Here is a 23,084-nt window from a genome sequence, read left to right on the forward strand (position 1 = left end):
TTTCTGACCCAGTTCACCACTTTGGGTCCTAACTTCAGCCCTTCAAGTTTGTTCAACAGCCTCCTATGAGGAACTGTATCAAAGGCTTTGCTGAAATCCAAGTAAATTACATCTAGATATGTCCTCGATCCAGCTCTCTGGTCACCCAATCAAAAAATTCAATCAGGTTCGTTTGGCACGATTTACCTTTTGTAAAGCCATGTTGCCTCGGATCCTGTAACCCATTAGATTCAAGGAAATACACTATCCTTTCTTTCAGCAACACTTCCATTATTTTTCCAACAACTGAAGTGAGGCTCACCGGCCTGTAGTTTCCTGCTTCATCCCTGTGACCACTTTTATGAATAGGGACCACATCCGCTCTCCTCCAATCCCCAGGAATCACTCCCGTCTCCAGAGATTTGTTGAACAAGTCTTTAATAGGACTCGCCAGAACCTCTCTGAGCTCCCTTAGTATCCTGGGATGGATCCCGTCTGGTCCCATCGCTTTGTCCACCTTCAGTTTTTCAAGTTGCTCATAAACACCCTCCTCCGTGAACGGCGCAGAATCTACTCCATTTTCTCGTGTAACTTTGCCAGACAATCTCGGTCCTTCTCCAGGATTTTCTTCTGTGAACACATAACAGAAGTATTTGTTTAGCACATTTGCTTTCTCCTCATCACTCTCCACATATTTGATCCCAGCATCTTTTAGCCTAGCAATTCCATTTTTTATCTTCCTCCTTTCACTAATATATCTGAAAAAATTTTTATCTCCCTTTTTTACATTTTTAGCCATTTGTTCTTCCGCCTGTGCCTTCGCCAAACGTATCTCTCTCTTGGCTTCTTTCTGTTTCACCCTGTAGTCCTTTCTGCTCTCCTCTTCTTGGGTTTTTTTATATTTCATGAACGCCAACTCTTTCGCCTTTATTTTCTCAGCCACTAGGTTGGAGAACCATAACGGCTTCCTTTTTCTCTTGTTTTTATTGATTTTCTTCACATAAAGGTCCGTAGCCATTTTTATCGCTCCTTTCAGCTTAGACCACTGTCTTTCCACTTCTCTTATGTCCTCCCATCCTAACAGCTCTTTCTTCAGGTACTTTCCCATTGCATTAAAGTCCGTACATTTGAAATCTAGGACTTTAAGTATCGTGCGGCCGCTCTCCACTTTAGCCGTTATATCAAACCAAACCGTTTGATGATCGCTACTACCCAGGTGAGCATCCACTCGAACATTAGAGATACTCTCTCCATTTGTGAGGACCAGATCCTCTTGAAAGGCATCCACAATCTCCCTACTTCTTTCCGATTCCGCAGACGGAACATTCCAGTCCGCATCCGGCAGGTTGAAATCTCCCAACAGCAGAACCTCCTCTTTCCTTCCAAACTTTTGGATATCCACAATCAGATCCTTATCAATTTGCTGCGATTGAGTTGGAGATCTGTAGACTACACCCACGTAGATAGAAGTTCCATCTTCTCTTTTCAGAGCAATCCATATCGCTTCTTCCTCTCCCCAGGTCCCTTGCATTTCGGTCGCTTGGATATTGATCTTTACATAGAGAGCTACTCCTCCACCTTTATGACCATCTCTGTCCTTCCTAAAAAGATTATATCCTGGTATGTTTGCATCCCATCCATGTGATTCACTGAACCATGTCTCTGTGATAGCAACAATATCTAGATCTGCCTCTAATATCAGGGCTTGCAGATCATGAACTTTGTTGCTTAGACTGCGAGCATTTGTGGTCATCGCTTTCCAGCTATTTTTCAGCGATAATCTCCTTTTTCGTATGGATTTTTGTGTCGTTTCACTTTCCGTTGCAATACTAAGAAATGAGTTGCTGATATTGCTTATGTTGCAGCCTTTACTACTATCACATCTTTTCTTTTGCTGGGGGTGGTCTCTATAATTGTCCTTCGTACATACACCACCCCCACCTTCTAGTTTAAATGCCTAGAAAAATATTGTCTAAATTTCTCTGCAAGGTTTCTTTTTCCTGCTGTAGTAATATGTAGCCCATCAGTGCAATATAGCTTCTTGTCCTTCCATGTATTTCTCCATCCTCCTATGTACCTGAAGCCTTCTTGATGACACCAGGCTCTGAGCCATCTATTAAAGTCCTCTGTGTTTTTCACTCTTTGCTCTCCTTTTCCATATGCAGGCAGTATTTCAGAAAAAGCTAAAGTCTTTACAAAAGGTTTCACGCCCTCACCAAGCTCCCGAAAAGCTTTCTGTGCTGCAAGTGTGGAGTTGTTGGCCAGGTCATTTGTTCCCAGATGGATAACAACATCAGTGTTAAAATCCTTAGTTTCTTCCTTAATTATAGTCAGTATTTGCCTGGAACTCCTGGTAGCTGAGGATCCTGGAAGACATTTCACTATTTTGGTCTCCTCGCCCTGTGTTCCAAGGTTAATGCCGCTGATGATGGAATCCCCCAACAGTAATAGTTTTCTGTTTTTGGCTTTTTTATTTGTACTTAGGGTGCGCTTGTTCTCTTGAGTTACCTTCATTGGTTCCAGTCCCACCTCCCTTCTGTTTTCCTGAGTATCGCAGTGCACTAGTGGAGCGAAGGAATTCTGTAGAGGTAATATTAGCATGTATGTATCAAATGGTGAATGAAAGCTGAATGAGCCAATGGTGTGATGATCAGTGGTGCCAAACATATGCTAAGATCATAGTTAGCTTGCATCAATGCTAATGTGATGTGTGTTTAATTGTGAAATGGGTGATGCATGAAAACAGTAGTCGAAAGGTGACATAAAATCAACATGAGGGTGACGTATGAAAGGACACGATACATGTACGTACCAAGATATCTGTTGTTTCACATACCAAGAACCATATGTATGTTTATGGTTTTAAACTGTTTTATTTGTCCCCCCCAAAATTATTATTGTTATACACATTGAAAATACTTGATATTGCGTTTAAATCAAAATCTCAATAAACTTGAAACCTAAAAACAGTTGGGCATAAAAATTCTTAAAACACAAAAAAAGGAAATTAAAAATATAATGAAGATTAAAGTTAAAAAATAAATAGATTTAAAAGGCTAAGAGGCATAATGAAGATTAAAGTTAAAAATACCTAATTTTGAAGACTAAGGGCTCCTTTTACAAAGGTGTGCTAGCGGTTTTATCGCACGCACTGGATTAGCGTGCGCTATCCGAAAACCTAACGCCTGCTCAAAAGGAGGTGGTAGCGGCTAGCGCATGCGGCAATTTAATGCACGCTATTCCACGCATTAAGACCCTAGCGCACCTTTGGAAAAGGAGCCCTAAGAGTCATACATCACTATGAGCAGAGCACACACATTAATAACACATTAATGACAGTTGAAAAAACCAACAAGGGTGCTAAAAACCATATACTGCGCTTGACGAAAAAACGGTCCAAAGAAATGCTAATGTGCAGTGAAATAGACTCGAAGGGACAACAAAAGAACTGTAAGGGACTTTAAAAGAACTGTGAAAAGTATAAAATACTGAAAAGCCTAATAACAATGTGGAAATATAAAAGCTATGCTTTAAAAATACTGGCAGAAAAAAACTGGCATAAGATTCTTAAAACCGTAGGATAACTCTTGCGAGACGGAAAAAAAACCTTGAATTAAAAATTAAAACGAAATTAAAACAAAGGGACCTTACACAAATGTAGAGTAAGGAGCCTTGATATATGTATATAAGGGGCATAGTGTAAACTTGGAACAATGTGCGGGGCAACATAAGGGGGACCAGAATACCAAACTCAATTGCTATGAAGCTGAGGCTTAAACAACATAATGGTTCCAACTTTTTCTATCTTGTGGCCGATCCAAGGGAAAAAAAAACAAAGGAGGAAGACAATAAGAAATATAGATATGGAATCTTAAAGGCTTACCGTGGAGAACAGGCAGTGGATGCTCCTGTAGTGGTTGTTGCTCAGTGTAATACTGACAACAAAAGTGAAAGACCGCCATGCAAGACCGCATTATAAATGGTCAGTGCATGATGACATCAGACATTTGGAAGTAGTGATGCGATGACGTTACTCACATGTGTGATAATATATAAACGGATAGTTCAAATTGTATTTTCTGCCGGTCCAGGGTGTGTGAAGGTTGAAATGCCTATGGAGTGACGGCAGACAGAACATGATTCATATGGATGATGTCCGGAATTAGCTTGTTGTGGAATAAGAGCTCTGGGAAGTGTACAGGGTACTAACTTGTCCTTCAAATTTTTATTGTGGGAGAGTGCAATGAGTGATTTTTTCATTATGATATTCCTAATATCTTTGCAGAGATGTGAATGTTTAATGACACATACCAAATTTTCAGGTTTTGTGGACTATTTTCCAGTTTTAAGTAGGTCTTCCCTGTGGTGTAAATGCTGAAGGGATGCAACTTATAATATTTTTTTAAGTTACACACATAAATGGGAACCCTGCCCATTCCTGCCAAAATCAGGACTGCAGTGGCCTGGTCTGCTGAACTTGAAGGAACTACAAACACTGCTTCAACAGAGGTAGGTCTTGTCAGACAAATCAGATCAATTTCTTTGATTGAGTGAACAGAGAAATGGATAGAGAATGTGCGCTAGATGTGGTGTTTTTATAATAATAATAAATTAATAATAATAATAAATTTATTCTTGTATACCGCCCATCCCCGGCGGTTCCAGGCGGTTAACAACAAAGAAGAACTGTACAATCAGTGAAAGGTACATCAAATTAATAGAAATGAATGACAAGATTAAAAAAATAAAAATATATACCGGTAGTTATTTAACAAACTTATCAAACAAATGTGTTTTTAAAAACTTTCTAAAAACATAAAAATCTATTTGACAAATAAGCAAGAGTTCAGTTTGCCTAGTTGAAAGGCAAATGTCCTATTCAAAAATTTCTTATAACGACTGTTCTTAACTGAAGGATACATAAACATTAACTTATTAAGAGTGTTTTTTAATGAGGTATAAAAATTGAATTGAGAGGCTAGATATCCCAAAGCCAAACCAAAAAGAGATTTAAAACAAAGACAACCAAATTTAAAAAGAATACGTGCCTCAAAAGGCAACCAATGTAATTGCTGATAAAATGGGCTAATGTGATCATATTTCTTCAGGCCAAAGATTAGGCGCACTGCCGTATTTAGATTATAGCAAAGCCTTTGACAGTGTTCCACACAGACGTCTAATAAATAAGCTGAGTGCCCTCGGGATGGGTCCCAAAATGACGGGCTGGGTCAAGAACTGGTTGAGTGGAAGGCGATAGAGGGTAGTGATCAATGGAGATCACTCTGAGGAAAGGGATGTTACCAGTGGTGTGCCTCAAGCTTCTGTTCTTGGGCCTGTTCTTTTTACCATTTTTATAAACGATATTGCTGAAGGTAAGATTTGCCTCTTTGTGGATGATACCAAAATCTGTAATAGAGTAGACATGCCGAATGGTGTGAATAACATGAAGAAAGACCTGGCGAAGCTTGAAGAATGGTTTGAAATTTGGCAGCTAAAATTTAATGCTAAGAAATGCAAGGTCATGCATTTGGGCTGCAAAAACCCAAGTGAACAGTACAGTTTAGGGGGTGAAGAACTTATGTGCATGACAAAAGAGTGGGACTTGGGTTTGATTGTATATGATGATCTTAACCCTTTCAGGACCAAGGGACATATTTGTCCCATAACTTTAAAATCCTATAAATTTTGATTGGGATAGTCTACAGTTCTAAATTTGATATGTACGGATTCCATATGATACTGCCTTTATGTAAACAAACTGGTTCCGACATTCATTCATTAGCGTCGTTGCCAGATTGACGAGAAGATTCACTTGCCACACTGTCCATAAGCCAGAAGTTTGATTAAAAAAAAAAAAAAAATGATATTTCACAAAAAAAAATCAATTTTTTGGCATCTGCAAGCCCTTTTTACCATAAAAATGTCGTCAAAACTACAAAAATTGGCCTACGATCATTATGGTCCTGAAAGGGTTAAGGTGGCCAAACAGGTTGAAAAGGTCTTGGCGAAAGCTAGAAGGATGCTAGGTTGCATAGGGAGAGGTATGGCCAGTAAGAAAAAGGAGGTATTGATGCCCCTGTATAAGACTTTGGTGCGATCTCATTTAGAATATTGTGTATAATTCTGGAGGTCGCACCTTCAAAAAGATATAAAAAGAATGGAGTCGGTCCAGAGGAAGGCAATTAAAATGGTATTTGGCCTTCATCATAAGGCGTATGGGGACAGACTTAAAAATTTCAATCTGTATACTTTGGAGGAAAGGCAGGAGAGAGGAGATATGATAAGAAACATTTAAATACCTATGAAATGTAAATGCGCATGAGTCGAGTCTCTTTCATTTGAAAGGAAACTGCAATGAGAGGGCATAGGATGAAGTTAAGAGGTGATAGGCTCTGGAATAATCTAAGGAAATACTTTTTTTATAGAAAGGGTGGTAGATGCATGGAACAGTCTCCCAGAAGAAGTGGTGGAGACAGAGACTGTGTCTGAATACAAAAGAGCCTGGGATAGGCACATGGGATCTCTTGGAGAGAGAAAGAGATAATGGTTCTGTGGATGGGCAGACTACATGGGCCATTTGGCCTTTATCTGCTATCATGTTTCTATGTGCAGGCAGCCCAGGTTGCTTCCCAGTATTGCAGACAATTGTTGCCACATTTCCACCTTTGAAACTGAGGTAGAAAGATCCCGCAACACTTCTCACCCACCAGCTCCCACATGTCCTGCAGTATCTGCCATATAGCATTGCTTCCTAGTCTGCACCATGACACTGGCACCCCTGCCAAGCCACATCACTACATGTGATATCTCACTGGCTAATGCTCAATCTACAAAGGGGTATATGTCCCATCATGTTCTATCAGGGGACTCAACCACAGTGCCGCAGGTCATGAACAGCACCTAGGAGAGTTAGGCCTGTCATAAAGAATCCTGCTGTACCAGTGCAATCTGCACTATGGAAGTATTCTATAGAGGACCCCAAAGGTCAGATGGCATATTTGCTAGTGTTCTAGTCACTGATGTGCATATACATAAATAACAATAATCTGGCTACAAGCTATCCTGTAAGTATATATACTTTTTTGTCTTATCAATATCACATCAAGGACTACCCATAGATATTGTTTTTATTTGTATGGACCTTCAGACCGCCACCGGGCCAAACACTCCCGGTTGCTGAAAACTCTTCGTCGGTCCAACCTTTATTAATTATTCATAAGAACTCATTTTCTATTTTTTTCTATTATTTTTGTAAAATTTTCTATAATTTGAAACTAAAGGAACATCACTTAGCTTATAGTGATCTCTTCCTAGAATGTCAAAATGTAATTAACCAATGAGCAAAAATTATGCTGAATTTCACATCCCCCTCAATTCAAAAATGCCCCCCATTCAATATTACAATGAATACTAAAAGAGTCAATGGTATTTAATTTGTATAAGCATTTAAGAAGTCAACAGTTTAGCAAGTAACCCAATATTTAAAACTGTTTTGTTATTCAGTTTAGCTTTTTTAATAGAATTGATTTTTAAGTATGCTTACATTTATTATTCTTTTGACCCCATAGAAACCCAGTTTTCTTGACAAATATATGAACCTTATGGGTTGGGTTCCCAGAAGCAGGAAATGAAAAATGGTCCATATCGGAACCCTGACATACTATTTGAGATAAATTTTCACTTTCATATTTTGCATCGCTAACACTTTGAAGATTGTCTGTGTTATATTCTCATACATATGCGATGACTGGAAGGTTAGACTTATTTTGAGATAGTTTTCCATGTGGTCTCCAGGTCTCTGAGCATATAGGGACAGATTCCATATATGGGCATCCCGATTGTAGGTGGCGGTAGAATTCTTATTGCCATCTGGCAGCCAATCGGGAAACACGTTAGGCAGGAGGGATGCTCACTCCCTCCTGCCTAACTATTGATCCCCCAACACCACACTCCCTCCTGTCACTGGGCCCCCTTGAACCCTCTGACAATCCCCCGAACCTCCACCATACCTTTTGAAGAAGACCGTCAAGAGGGATGCCCATTCCCTCCTGCCAGCAGGCCCATCTGTTCCAAACTGGCAGACCTTCCCCTTCCTGGTGCATCCTGGGATGCAGGGTCCTAGGGCCATGACTGGCCCACATACCTAAGGTCCTAGGTACCTGGGCCAATGGACCTTAGACCTCCTTCCCAGTGCATCCTAAGAATCTGGTCCAGGTGCCTAAGGCCACTCCCATGGCAGATAGAAGGGAGAAGTAGAGTTATAATCCTGAGTTATAGTACTAAGAAACAGGTGAGTCCCCCGGGCAGGAGACAGAGAGAAAGAAAAGTGCCTGTAGGCACTGTACAATTTGAAATGCGAGACAATAAAATGCACACAGATGGGCCCCACCTTAAAAGCATGCAGTGCAAAGTGCATAATGTTCTACTGCTATTCCATAGCAATTTAAACAGGGAATTCTCAAGAACACAATACTATACTCAAGGAATTCAATTTCAGTGCTTCTAAAGCAGTCACTTACCATCCACATCGCTACACATACACAACCCATCTGTGATACTGCATGTGACACTGAGTGTTTTGAGGTCTCTTTTCCTCCACTTTATAGACGATATATATATTGACTGCTCTTTCTTTATGATGTTGTTTTCTATATTATTTTTATATTGCTGATTTATAAGATTCAAGTTCTTTGGTTTGGTTTTGTCATCCCCTTTAAACCTGTTAAATTCACTTGTTGTTTACATATAGGGGCTATTTACTATTACAAGTTTGTAAACTAGTACATTACCATTAATCACATTGGTTACATGGGAAACAATGGGTGTACTATAAGGTAATGACTATACTGCACCAGGTTGTATACAGGTTGGCCCCTGTCTAGTTTCAAACTTTGTGGGAGATATATAGACCTAGAAAAGTATTGAGATCAGAGGAAAGCATGAAATTAATTGCGAACATGGAAAGGGGAATCTGTCTTGTGGTAACAAAATCCAGAATGTTTTCGGTGGCTGGGGTGTGGAATGCCTTGTCAGGAAATTTAAGATTATGTACTGACTGCATTAATTTTAAGAAATTATTAAAAACTCAGTTGTTGATGCCTATCATATTTCCCCATGTATAGGCTGCCCCTTTGTATAGTCCGCAGGAAACGCCTATTCTCGTTTTAAAACTCCTAGAGAAGCCAGGACTCGCGAGAACTGACAGCAGGCATTGAGGAAGCAGGTGGGGCCAGAATGGATGCCAAAAAGATCGCCCCTGCCCTGCACCGCTGGCTACGACATTGGAAGAGGCAGCGGCAGCCATCCAGCAAGAGAGTTATTTTAAAAGGTACGGGGGACTCCAGTAGCGCCGTGGCTTATCTAATGGGGCAGCTTATCTACGATGTCTTTAGATAGGCTGCCCCATATAAGGAAGCCACAACCACTGCACAGGTTTATAAAACCCATGTATAAGCCGCAGCCTATACATGGGGAAATACGGTACCTGTAGATGCTGCAGAGAATATTTTAAGCTATGATTTTAAGAAATTATTGCTAATCCAGCTGTTTATAATTGCCTATATCTAGGCAGTAGAGAAAGATGTATGTGATAATTAGATATTTTGTTTAACATGATTGAAACAGTGGTTAGGATTTTATGTTGATAATGTATATTATGAATGCTTTATACTTGGAACCCGCTTAGAGTTTAGTCGGTATACAAAATTTTTAAATAAAATAAAATAAATATTTACTTGGTGAATTTTAAATCAGTTAATTCAACAAAGGCTCATTTTACTCCATTTCCATAAACCTCAATCCTTTCTAGTCTATAATATCTAGGTAACTTCCACTGGATGAATGATATTTCCTTGTTCTATTAGCTGTGTTTCCTGAGGATCCCACAATAAGGAGGTGAAGAAGCAGCTAAGGAGGCCAATGCAGGTAAGGGTTAGCAGAGAAATACTCCAGAACCCATCGGCTCTGATAAAGTTCTCCCTCCCACTCTCACAGATAGTTGAGGCTTTTGTTTATGTCATCAATTACCATTTCCGAGTCACTGTGATAGGCCTGTCCAAGCCTGGCTGCAGGCCTAAGCTCCATGGGAGGGGGCTGCTCAGGGTAGACTGTGGGCTTCACATTTTCATCAGAATCATCTTCCTCTGTATCCCCCTCCCCATCAGCAAAAGTCCCTCTAGTCAAGAAATCAGAGCGCGTCCGCGCCATGCGAATTTTCTTTTTATGGGCCACTCGGGACACCTGATTAACCAAATAATGAGAGAAATCAAATCAAAAGGTTCAAAGCAAAAATGAAAAATGAAGAAATGAAGAAATTAAGTTCTTTGAAGCAAACAATCTATACATCCCCCTCCATATTCACAGGTTCAGAACTCACGACTTCGGTTATTCGTGGTTTTCATCTGAGTGACATCCCCCCCAGGTCTCCCGAACCTCTCCATTTACTTACTTACATTTTAAAGCCTAGTGGTCTAGCGGTTAAGCAGGGCAGTAGCGATCTTCCTACAATCCTACCCTATGCAGAACTGGGAACAAAAATGACTGCCGTGAGTTCCTATGGTCTTGCAGGAACTCACAGCAGCCATTTTTGTTTCCAGCTCCTGCCCCGCTTCACTGCTAGACCACCAGGCTTTAAAAAGTAAGTACAATGGAGAGGTCCAGGAGGCCGCAATGGGTCAGAGTCAGCCCTAAAGTTATTTATGATTTTTCCATATTTGTGGGCCAGCTCTGCCTCTAACCCCCATGAATATGGAGGGAGAAGTGTATAAACCATAGCCATTCCTTCTATCCCATATTCAAATCAAACATAAGTATGAAATTAAAAATATAAAATAAAACTATTAAACTGAAGGTATAGTGCCTTGCAAAACCTTTGTGCATTTTTGAGTTTCCACTGTCTAAAATTACAGTTTAAAAAGTAGGAGTTTATTTCACCTATCTAGACAACATACTCTACACTTCCAACATAAAAAATATGTATAGAAATATTCAAAAAGAATAAAAAGCCAAAAAAGTCTCTGCACCTTTTGTCACAGTAAACTCCAATTAGTTTCATATCTAAATACTACTATTACTAGTACTTATTTCTATAGAACTACCAGACATACGCAGTACTGTGCGTATAGAAGAGACAGTCCCTGCTCAATCATAGAAGAGTCAGTCCTTGCTGAAAAGAGCTTACAATCTAGTCAAGACAGACAAACTGGACAAGAAGGTGCATTAGTACACTGAGCTCAGGTGGGGGCAATTACAGAGGGAATGATAAGACAGATGTTGGTACTTAGAAGGTGGCTTGTAGTTTGGAATTGAAACATAACATAACCTTTTCGTCTATACCGCCACAATCAAATGATTTCTAGGCGGTTTACACAGAAGAGAGCTGGACAATCAGCGAAGTACAAATAGGCTTTGAGTCTGGATTTAAATACTGCCTTAACACAACCAATAAAAAGTTAATCACAGTAGTTGAGCTGCTTTGAATAGTAGAGAAAGAATCAAGCTATTTCTGTTGTCTGAAGTAAATTTGAAGCAAGGATCTAAATAGGCTAAATATGGAGATGTTGAAAGCATTCTGAGATGAAGTTTTCAAAAGAGAGGATGTATAAGGAGATTATGTGCATGCAAATAGATCTCATGCATATTCATTGGGGAAATCCTGAAAACCCGATTAGATTCCGGCCCTCGAGGACCGAAGTTGCCCATGTCTGTTCTAGACCATAGGGTTATTTCCCATTACTCACAAGGTCTGCAAAAGAAATCTATTTCAGGTTTTTCCCTCAAGTGTACTTCACAGGCTAGTTTAGCGCCCTCTAGCAGTCAGTACCCAAGCATAGAGAGAGACACTCATCTGTGAAGTAGAGGCACCTGTAACGACAGGCTAAACTATCGTTAACCTCCCACAGGCGTAAAAGGAGTTCGGAACTACTCCCACAACAGGTTATACATATAGACAAACTGTTGTTAATCCCAAAGGGTTGACTGGTCTCCAAGAAACAGATTGAATAAGCAGAAGGAGACTGAAATCTGAAACAGGCACAGGAAGGCAGGATAGGTGTCTAGAATATCTCACCTATCTACTGGAAAGCAAAGTTACTTACTGTAACAGGTGTTATCCAGGGACAGCAGGCAGATATTCTCTACATGTGGGTGACATCACCGACGGAGCCCCCTAGCGGACGTTTTCGCAAGCAGACTTGCTTGAAGACCTTCAAACTTGCGATTAGCCCACCCAAGCTAGGGCATGCGTCTCCTCAACGTGGCCTCAGTTCAGATAGCTAGCAAAGAAGCCAACCACGGGGAGGTGGGTAGGTTGCGAGAATATCTGCCTGCTGTCCTTGGATAACACCTGTTACAGTAAGTAACTGTGCTTTATCCCAGGACAAGCAGGCAGCATATTCTCTACATGTGGGAGACCTCCAAGCTAACCAGAATGGAATGGAGGGAGAGTTGGCAAATTTAGGAGAATAGATTTTGTAAAACGGACTGGCCAAAATGGCCATCATGCCTGGAGAAAGTATCCAGACAGTAGTGCGAGGTAAACGTATGAACCGAGGACCAAGTGGCATTCTTACAGATTTTCTCAAGTGGAGTTGAGCGGAAGAAAGTAACAGCCGCCGCCATCACTCTGACCTTGTGGCCTGTGACTCGACCCGGCAGGGAGAGACCAGCCTGAGTGTAACAGAAAGAGATACAAGTGGCCAACCAGTGAGAAATGGTCCGCTTAGAAACAGAGTGACCCAAGCGATTTGGATCGAAAGAGAGGAACAGATGGGGAGCAGAACGATGAGAAGCGGTCCGCTTCAAGTAGAAGGCCAGCGCACGCTTACAATCAAGAGAATGCAGAGCCACTTCTCCAGGGTGAGAATGGGGCTTCGGAAAAAACACAGTAAGAACAATGGATTGGTTGATGTGAAACTCAGAAACAACCTTAGGCAAGAACTTAGGATGGGTACGGAGAACCACCTTATCATGATGGAAGACAGTGAAAGGTGGGTCCGCTACCAAGGCTTGAAGCTCACTGACCCGACGGGCAGAAATGAGAGCAATCAGAAACACAACCTTCCAGGTAAGATACTTCAAGTGAGCCCACGCTAGCGGCTCGAACGGGGGGTTTCATCAAGCGAGCAAGGACCACGTTAAGATCCCAAACCACAGGAGGAGGTTTAAGGGGTGGGTGAATGTGGAAAAGGCCTTTCATGAAGCGGGAAACCACAGGATGAACAGAGATAGGCTTCCCGTCAATCGGCTGATGAAAAGCAGCAATGGCACTAAGGTGGACTCGAACCGAAGAGGACTGGAGTCCAGCGCCAGACAAGTGTAACAGATAATCCAGAACAGCAGATAAGGAGGCAGAGAGTGGCTCCTGCTGCCAAGTAGCACACCAAGAAGAAAAGCGGGTCCACTTCTGATGGTAACATTGGCGAGTGGACTCCTTCCGAGACGCCTCCAGAATGTCCAGCACAGGCTGGGAGAACTGGAACGAGGGCATTTAGTCTCGAGGAACCAAGCCATCAAGTGCAGAGACTGTAGGTTGGGATGAAGTAGAGAACCTCGACTCTGCATAAGTAGAGAAGGAAAAACAGGCAGAAGAAGAGGCTCCCTGGAACTGAGTTGCAACAGAAGGGAGAACTATGGCTGTCGGGGCCACTGATGAGATATCAGAATCATGGTGGCACGCGTGGACTTGAGCCTGATGAGAGTCTTTAGAATCAGAGGGAATGGAGGGAACGCATACAGAAACAGGTTCGTCCAATCCAGCAGAAAAGCATCCGCCTCGAGCCTGAGAGGGGTGTAAACCCTGGAGCAGAAGAAAGGCAACTTGTGATTGAGAGGGGACGCGAACAGATCGACATTCGGAGTCCCCCAACGAGCAAACACCTGACGCAGGGTCAAGGAATGGATAGACCACTTGTGAGGCTGCAGAAGACGACTCAACTTGTCCGCCAGACAAATGTGCTGGCTCTGAATAGACCGCTCAAAGAAATATGTTGCGGCGATGGTCCAATCCCAGAGCTGCATCGCCTCCTGGCACAGGGACAGGGACCCCGTGCCCCCCCTGTTTGTTGATATAATACATGGCGACCTGGTTGTCCGTGCGGACCAGCACCACTCGGTCGTGAAGCAGGTGACAAAAAGCTTTCAGGGCGAGGAAAATCGCTTGAAGCTCCAGCAGATTGATGTGACAAAGGCGGTCAGCACTGGACCAAAGACCCTGAGTGCGAAGACCATCCAGATGAGCCCCCCAAGCATAGGCTGACGAGTCCATCATCAGGAACTTCTGCAGAGGAGCATGAAACAGAAAACCTCTGGAAAGATTGGAAGAGAGCTTCCACCAACGGAAAGACAGCTTCAACAAAGGAGTCACGACAATGAGTCGAGAGACAGGGTCCCGATCCTGGTTCCATTGGGACGCTAGAATCCATTGAGGAATACGGAGGTGAAGTCTGGCAAAAGGAGTCAAGTGAACCGTGGAGGCCATGTGCCCTAGGAGGACCATCAGGAGCCGAGCCGGGGCCGAAGACAGATGGGCCACCCTCTGGCATAAACGAACAGGGCCTCCTGATGAGGCCGAGGCAAAAAGGAGCGGAGACGAACTGTGTCCTGGACCGCTCCGATGAATTCCAGAGACTGGGACAGAGGTGGGACTTGGGGAAGTTCACCTCGAAGCAGAGACTCTGAAGGAGCAAGATGGTCTGATTAGTCGCTCGCAGAACTTCGTGGCCCGAGGACGCTTTGATCAACCAGTCGTCGAGGTAGGGAAACACCTGCAGGCCGTGGAGACGCAGGGCTGCAGCTACCACAACTAGACGTGAAAACCCTTGGAGAAGCCACCAGGCCGAAGGGAAGAACACGATATTGGAGGTGAAGATCCCCCACCCGGAATCTCAGATACCGGCGAGAGCCCAGGTGTATCGGAATGTGCGTGTACGCCTCCTTGAGGTCCAGTGAGCATAGCCAGTCCCCCTTGTCCAAAAGGGGGTACAAGGTAGGAAGGGTGAGCATTCTGAACCATTCCCTGACCAGAAACTTATTCAGAGCACAGAGGTCCAGGATTGGACACAGAGCCCCTATCTTCTTGGGTACCAGAAAGTACTGGGAATAAAATCCAGTGTTCCACTGGTCCGGGGGAACCACCTCGACCACCTGAAGGCGAAGAAGGGCCTGACTTCCTGCAGAAGGAGAGGCAGCTGAGACCGAGCAAAAGGAAACTCTCTTGGAGGCAGGTCCGGGGGTACGTAACTGAAGTGAATGGAGTACCCCTCCCGGATGATAGAAAGCACCCAACTGTCGGTGGTAAGACTTTACCACTGGGCATAGAAATGATGGAGATGACCCCCGATGGGGATGGGGGAAGGCTCCAGGAGGAATGGAGCCCAAAGGCTCGGACCGGAATTGTCAAAAGGACGGCCCAGTCTTCACCGGAGCTGGCGGCTGGGTCTTAGTTTGATGTTGCTGCTGCTGCGGCCGCTTCGGAGGAGGCCAAGAGAAGGCAGGCGTAGATTTCTGTGGGTACCTCCGGAGAGTAATTTTGTTTTGCCGAACCGGAGGGGGCCTTCGGTTTAAATTTCACCAGAGAGGCGAAGGACCGTTCATGGTCTGACAGGCGCTTGGTGGCCGCTTCGATGGAATCATCGAAGAGCTCATGACCCACACACGGGAGATTGGCAAGACGATCCTGTAGATTCGGATCCATATCCACAATGTGGAGCCAAGCAAGGCGACCGCAAGAGGGATGAGATCGCACGAAGAGAGGGAGCAGTGCTTCTGGCTCCGCGGAAAACAGAGAACTGAGGCCACGCTGAGGAGACGCAGGCCCTAGGTCAGGCGGGAGGGGCTCGCGCGCATGTGCGGGCCAATCGCAAGCTTGAAGGTCTTCAAGCAAATCTGCTTGCGAAAACGTCCGCTAGGGGGCTCCGTTGGTGACGTCACCCACATGTAGAGAATATGCTGCCTGCTTGTCCTGGGATAAAAGAGCTTACCAGGAGTAAATACCTAATCTCCTTTTCCAGTGCAATAGGTGAGACATTCTAGACCATAGGGACTTACAAAAGCAATCCCCTAAGAAAGCTAGGGTGGGCCTGCTGCAAAGGTCCCTAAGACTGAGGAACCAAATGGCAGAGTCCTGTCTGGCAGCAACATCTGTAGAAATTGGCAAACGTGTGAAAAAAAGACCACGTTGCCGCCCTGCAAATCTCCTCAGGAGAAACAGATCTAGCTTCCATGAGTGTAGCTTCTTCCATGAAGAAGCTACACTCCTGGCAGAAAGTGCCTTAACATAAATAGGGGACAGTCGCCCCTCAAGAATGTAAGTAGACTAAATGGCTCTACGGATCCATCTAGAGATCAAAGCCTTAAAAGCAGGAGAATCCCACAGAATAAAATGAGCCACCACCAACAGGTGGTCAGAAAGCAAAACTCTTGAGATACTCGCCAATAATGCACAAACACCCTGCGCACATCCAAGTTCTATAGTAGACGATCCCGAGATTGGAACCTGTCAACTGAACAACTGGGAAACACACTTTCAGATGGACATGGAAAGCCAAAACCACCTTCGGCAAAAAAAGGAAGGAACTGTCTGTTTGTAGGAACTCGAAGCAAAGGGTGTCGACATGACAATGCCTGCCATTCGGAAACTCTATGATCCCAAGAGAAAGCGACCAGAAAAAACAGTCTGAAGTGTTAAATTCCAGAGAGAAGCATCTCAGCGGTTCAAAAGGAGCACTGGCAAAGCCAGATAGCACCACATTAAGATCCCAGACTGGGAACGGAGTCTTAACGGGTGGCCAGACCCAAAGATATTTTTGCAAAACCAAGCAACAGCCGGATGCAACTCCAAACAGAACTGCCAATCCTGGGATCTAGAACCAGAGAGACCGGCCACCGAGATCCGCAGAGACACCACCGTGAAGCCTTTATCCAGACCCACTTGGAGAAAGTAGGACCCACAACACCTGAGTCGAATAAGGGTCCACCTGATCTTGGGCACTCCAGCACCCTAAAGGTCTTTTACGCTGTAGCGCGAGCCGACACCCAGGACGACTTGGTAGGCCTAAGAAGCTTTAGCTATGACAAACTCCGAAAAGCCTTGACGTTTGTTTGTTTCTTTTTTAAAAACTGCATGCTCAAGCAGCTAAGCCTTATGAGCAAAATAACTCAGATCCTTCATGGCAACCGGACCTGGGTGAGAAGGTCAGGAAAGACACTCAGGCGCAGACTATATGCCACCCACAGCCGCATCATATACGCTCACTCCGGCCTTTCATGCAAATCGGGCGCCACCAGAATGACACGGCCAGGGTGAGTTGTGGACAGAAGAACCTCCGGAGGCCACAGTTGCTCAAGAGCATCACATCTCTTGCTTCTGAGCCAGATCTGCGACTGAAGAAGTGTGGAACCATCCTTTTTGCGCCGTGGCCACAAGGTCAAGACAGGGTTGCCCTCAGCACCTCATGAGCCCCCGAAACACCTACTGTACTCGGGTCCACTCGCCCGGAACTCTAGACCGACGGCTGAGGAAATCTGCTGGAATATTGGCCACCACGTCCATAAGCGCCGCTGTCAGCGCCAGGAGAAGACTTTCCCCCCAAAGGAAAAGAAGTTTGATCCAAGAGAGAGTTCTTGGTTCCTCTCTGACGATTAATAGAGACCCTACCATCAATGATCGACCACTTCTGTGGTGACGGAGTCCAACAGTCCTGAAAAGGACGACGACCGTAGTGAGCCTTTCCCAGCTACAAATTAGCTGGTTCAAAACTTTCTGGAGAACCACATCCACCCAGCAGTTTTGTATAGCTTTCAACACAACTGTCTTGTCACTAGGGAGAGAGTTGCGCCGGGTCATCTGAGCCATCAGGGTATCTCCCTTGGGCTGCCACAAAGCTACGGACACTCCTATCCCCAAGGATACAAGCTGGACATAGCCTGAGCTTTCCATAAAGTCAAATTGCTCGGAACCATGAACCTTTTTAAATCCCTCCCCCCAGTACCTTTTTAAAACACCCCCCCCCGCCCTGTTGTACCTTTTTAAATCCCCCTTATAGCCTGGTGGTCCAGCGTGTATCGGCAGGAGCAAGCTTTCTATGCTCCTGCCTGGCCCTGTGCTGCTCCCTGAATGTCTTCCGTCATTTCTCACGAGAAAGCTCGATCCTGCCGATACATGCTGGACCACCAGGCAATAAGGAGGATTTAAAAAGGTACAACGGTGCGGGGGGGGGGGGGGAGGGGTTGTTTTAAAAAGGTACTGGGGGTATGTGTGTAAAAATTTGTATCTTTGTTGCATAAGGCGAACTGACATTTCCACCCACTTTTGGGTGGAAAAAAGTGTCTTATGGAGCAAAAAATATGGTAGACAAATTCAGCAGGCCGGATTAAAAAACTAAACCGGCCGGATATGGCCCACGGCCCGTAGTTTGCCCATGTATGGTCTAGAATGTCTCACCTATTGCACTGGAAAGCCTAATGGTTAGAGAAATGGGCTGGAAACCCAGTTCAAAACTCACTGCAGCTGCCTTGTTCAGGCAGTTAGAGACCTTGGGAAAAGATTCGCCTTTCAGCAAGGCAATAGTCCAAACATAAAGCAAAAACAACAATGGAGTGACTAAATAAGAAAAAAAGAAGGTCCAGTTAAGCTCAGACTTGAGTTAAGAAAGTCCAGTCAAGACCAGACCTGACTCCAACAGAAATTCTGTTGCAGGATTTGACGACTATAGCTGACAAATAATTCCTAAACAACTCAAAAGAGCTTGGACTATTCTGCCAAGAAAAATGAGAGAAATTATACCACACCACTGTGCTAAGCTAGTACATCTTTATCCTAAATGACTCATGCTGTTTTTGCTATAACATGACTTTCAACAAGTAAGTCATAGACTTCCGGTTTCTTATATTTGAATATTTCTCTAATTGTTTCATATTGACAATGCAGAATATGCTCTATAGATCACTGAAGCAAACTTCTGCTTTAATGAACGGTACTGTGAATTTTAAAATGTATACAGGTGTGACAGTTTTTGCAAGGCACTGTACAGTATAGCACCAGAGAAACCCACCCTAAGAGAATTCATTGATGTCAAACAACACATTAGGATGGGGGCTCAAGCCAGAAAATAAAGATAGATTTATTTGTTATTGTTGGAAAAGGATTGTATACTAATTTAGGGGGAATTTCCCATACCAATTAGTGTCTGAGCAATTAGCCGAATTTGTGTGTATGCGTGAAGTTTAAGGTAGGCATCAGAGTGTTTCCTTGCTCACTTAAGCACATGAGGGGCAGGACAGATTTAAGAATCTCCCAGGATTATCATGGGGTAGGCCGACAGATACGTCTGGTAGCATGATTGTGTGAAAGAGTCAGTAGAGCCTGTAGTTGAAAAAGAAAAGTCACTATTTACCTCGCCAGTGACAGGCAGTTTCATTGGATTCTTGGATGATTCATCTCTAGAAAGCAGTTGGTAATTTCCTGGATTTGAGAATTCTTTGCTGAAACTTAAAAAAAAAATAAAAATATGTCAACACTGAAATTAATGAGAAGGTAAGGTGAGAGCAGATGAAATTTATTAAAATGTCAATGTAACAAAGCATCAGTGCCAACTCCATCTGAGTTCAAAATGATAAACAGTGGAATATGTGGAAACAACACATGCCATTTAGTGGACTAAGGGAGTCTTCATAATTCTTGATGGAGATAAAGTAGAAGGGCATATTGTACATAGGAATCTATAGCTTGAATGGGATTTGATGCTTCTTTGAAAGGAAAGGAAAGCTGCTTACATGTAACGTGAGTTCTCTGTAGGCAGCAGGGGAATGCAGCCACACTTGGTGTAGTCTTAGACTGATCCTGTGTGTTGATGCTCTCCCCTAGCTACAGCAAACTTTTGGCTTATTGGGCATGTGCAGGAACTCCTGCTTTCTTGCCAATTTTGTTTTTAGCTGATGTAAATGTATATATAGATATATCCGTGGAGATGATGGAAGAATAAGTGTGACTGCATTCCCCTGCTGTCTACAGAGAACCCACATTATAGGTAAGCTACTTCACTTTCTCCGGAGACAAGCAGGAGAGAAGCAGGCACACTTGTTGGTGAATCCCAAGCAACAATGTATATTAGAGTGGAGATAAGGCAAGGACCAAATAAGTTGCATAAGACAGACTGTCCAAAACTAATGCTTTGTGCTGTGCTCCAGTCCAAGCAGAAAAGCTTATTGAAAGCGTGAACAAAGGACCAGTTGCTGATTTACAAATGTTCTGTACCAGGCTTAATCAGAGGTTTGCCAGTGAAGAAGCTGTAGCTTGCAAACTGTGTGCACCAATCCTGCCAGGAAGCTGTTGTAATGCCTTTTTTTGGTAGCAGAATTTGATGTGACGGGAAATTCACATGGACATGGTTCGCATAGAAGCTGGTTGATACAGATTAGTTGGGTTGTAAGTGATGAAAAGCTGATTAGTAGGATAGATGGCTGTAGCTTCTCAGAGATAAAACAGTAGTGTTCTTCTGCAGTCTAAAGTATGAAGGTGTTCTGCTAGTGAGGTATGTGGAGGAGGGAAGAAGGATGGCAGAATTATATTCTGATTGAGGTAGAAATCCAAAACCACTTTCGTTAGGAATTTCAGGTGTGTGTGCAGTTGGACATGATTAAGGAAGAATTGAATATAAGGTTAGTAAGATACTAGTTCTTGGGATTTCACTAACATCTGTTACATCTCCCCTCTGAAACAAGACTACATACTGAATTTAATCAAAATACCACCCAAAGACAAACACAACTTGATCAGAAACCATATGAGAATAAGATTCCCAAATCCTAGAAGAATTAAATACAGAACTATTCACTCTACAACCTTCATATAACTGGCAGCAAAATGGTAGAATCCTTTACCGGCACAATTAAGGAACATCCACCCCCTACCAAAACTTTCATAAAGGCCTAAAAACTCATCTGTTTGGAAAATACCTTACTCCTCCCCACAATCAAGAGGCTACGACCACCAGAAACTAAACAAGACACAAATCACTTCTCCTATCTTGATAGATGACCAAGCTCTTTATAAACCGGGAAAGTGACACCCATACCTGAACCTGTAATATCAAGACTTCAACACCAGATATAGTCAATTTTCTCTCCAAACCATATGCCATAATCATATGCTTACACAAACACAAACCAAGTTATCTGGTCATGATTCCTAATGAAACAATGTAATCCCTAGATATGACCAGGCTCTTCTAAATTGTATTAGAAATCCATAAATACTAATGTAACATAATATAATGCAATCTACGTGCACTGTGGGGATATAGCCACAAGTCTCTGCAGGCCAGACCCATCCTGTCCCCTCCCCATGTACAGGAGGCTAGACTGCAATGAATATCATCTACCTGTAACCTAAAGCTGTGTAGCTGTTCACTCTGGCAACATTTCAAAGGTATCTATCATATCTATTTCCTAGGTGAGTGTGTTTGAGTTTGTAGTCTATGCACATTTGTTTTCCAAAACTACAAATGAATTCACAAGGTACCAGCAGGAGTCACTGCTGTTCTAGATCAACAATGAAAGCTCAAACTGTGGGTAGCATTGTTAGCACAAGTGAACAAACAGCTCAATATTTTAGGCAGCTATGCTACACAATATTTTGACCTTGTACACTCTGAAATCAAATAGTTTACATATTTGGTTTAAAAGAAAGGTCAAGAAATTTAAAAAAATTAGAGATGTTCCCTTTTTAATGGACTAACAACATTTTCTTGATTAGCCTTTGGTAGTAATGCTCTAAATTAGGAGTGGGAAACTCGTGGCTTCCCATGAATTTTATGTGGCCCATGAAACCATGGAAGTATACACAGAAAACAGCCCATTAAAACATCATTAACCATTAACTTTTGTTGTTAGTGGAACCATGGAAAGATACAATTGGCGAAGACTTGTTTGACAGTGTTAGCAACTATTTGACAAGACAGAAGTATATGGTAACAACTTATGTTCATTTGCTCATCTCACTAAGTTTTGTTGACAATGAATAATATGGCGCATTTGTTAATTTTCTATGTGTGGTCCACTAGGGTTAGTACTGACATTCATGCGACCCTCTGGGTATAAAGGTTGCCCACCTGTAGGGGTGTTTCCTTATTCACACCTGAAAGTTAGGTCTCTCTGACATCATCAAGCCTGAACCATTGTTTGCAAGAAATCATTCCAGCCTAAACCTTGCAAGAAGAGAAAGAAGAATACATCTTTGCTGTTCCTGCCTGATGCATTCTGGGTATGTACCAGAACTGTATTCTAGTCAAGGACATCCAGCTATGCCTACATGCTCAGCCAGTGTGAATCTTGGGGGAGGCATGGCTCTTATGCTGTTTTTATCTAACGAAGGCGACTCTGTTTCACAGCCTGTACGAGACTCTATACAGAAAGGCTATTCATCTAAGTCCTGTCTCAGGATTGGTCCGGAGAAGTCATCTGACAAGAACCGAATAGAAGGTACCTAATTATTAATTAGTCTGTGCTGGGATGTGAGGGAACTTGCATCTTATCATAGGTGTTCTCTGCGTATCTTCTATAATAATTAAGACCTGAAAAGTTACCTCTTGTGACTCTGCCTGAGAGAGAGAAACCGGACTTTTATACATCTGGATTCCATCACTTAAAGGAAACCTTGCTGCCAACCTAATTTACAGGTGTTCCAGTGACTAACGAACTCTTGCTCCTGTACCAAGAGAATTCTTATCTTCAGTGCTGAGTAGAAGACGTCTTCCCTTTCACCTGATTCTGTGCTACGGCCTAATCGGATGGTGAAATAAGGAACTTATTTATCTTATCAACTGGGGGTTAGATAAAAGAATTCTATTGTCTTCGGGATAAGGAGATGTAAAGTTATTCGGGGTGATAAGCTATATTTTTAGTTGCTGCTAATCAGGAATTATTATTATAAGTAATTATTTAGTGTGTGTAAGAATTAGTAGTATATTAACTCATTTATCTAGCAAGTGTGGTGTGATAATTATGTACTGAGTTTCATATATGTATTTGGCTATTTTGTGAACAATAATCATTATTTGCTGCTGGCTTATGAATTATATTTTTATATTTCTAATAAAGTATTTCTCATA

General features: G+C 43.0%; 1 protein-coding gene across 5 annotated transcripts in view; it reads right to left on the reverse strand.

The window, feature by feature from the left end:
- MYO9A (myosin IXA) overlaps positions 1 to 23,084 on the reverse strand; it is a 517,771-nt gene that overhangs the window by 127,827 nt on the left and 366,860 nt on the right. For all 5 annotated transcript variants that reach the window (XM_033919771.1, XM_033919772.1, XM_033919768.1 and 2 more), the window contains 2 exons: positions 19,371 to 19,464; positions 10,006 to 10,218 (listed from right to left, as the gene is read on the reverse strand). In XM_033919771.1, coding sequence (XP_033775662.1) covers positions 10,006 to 10,218; positions 19,371 to 19,464 — 307 coding nt within the window. The remainder of the gene's footprint in view (positions 1 to 10,005; positions 10,219 to 19,370; positions 19,465 to 23,084) is intronic.

The sequence above is a fragment of the Geotrypetes seraphini genome, chromosome 14 (genome assembly GCF_902459505.1).
Source record: "Geotrypetes seraphini chromosome 14, aGeoSer1.1, whole genome shotgun sequence".
In the NCBI taxonomy this organism is placed as follows: domain Eukaryota; kingdom Metazoa; phylum Chordata; class Amphibia; order Gymnophiona; family Dermophiidae; genus Geotrypetes; species Geotrypetes seraphini.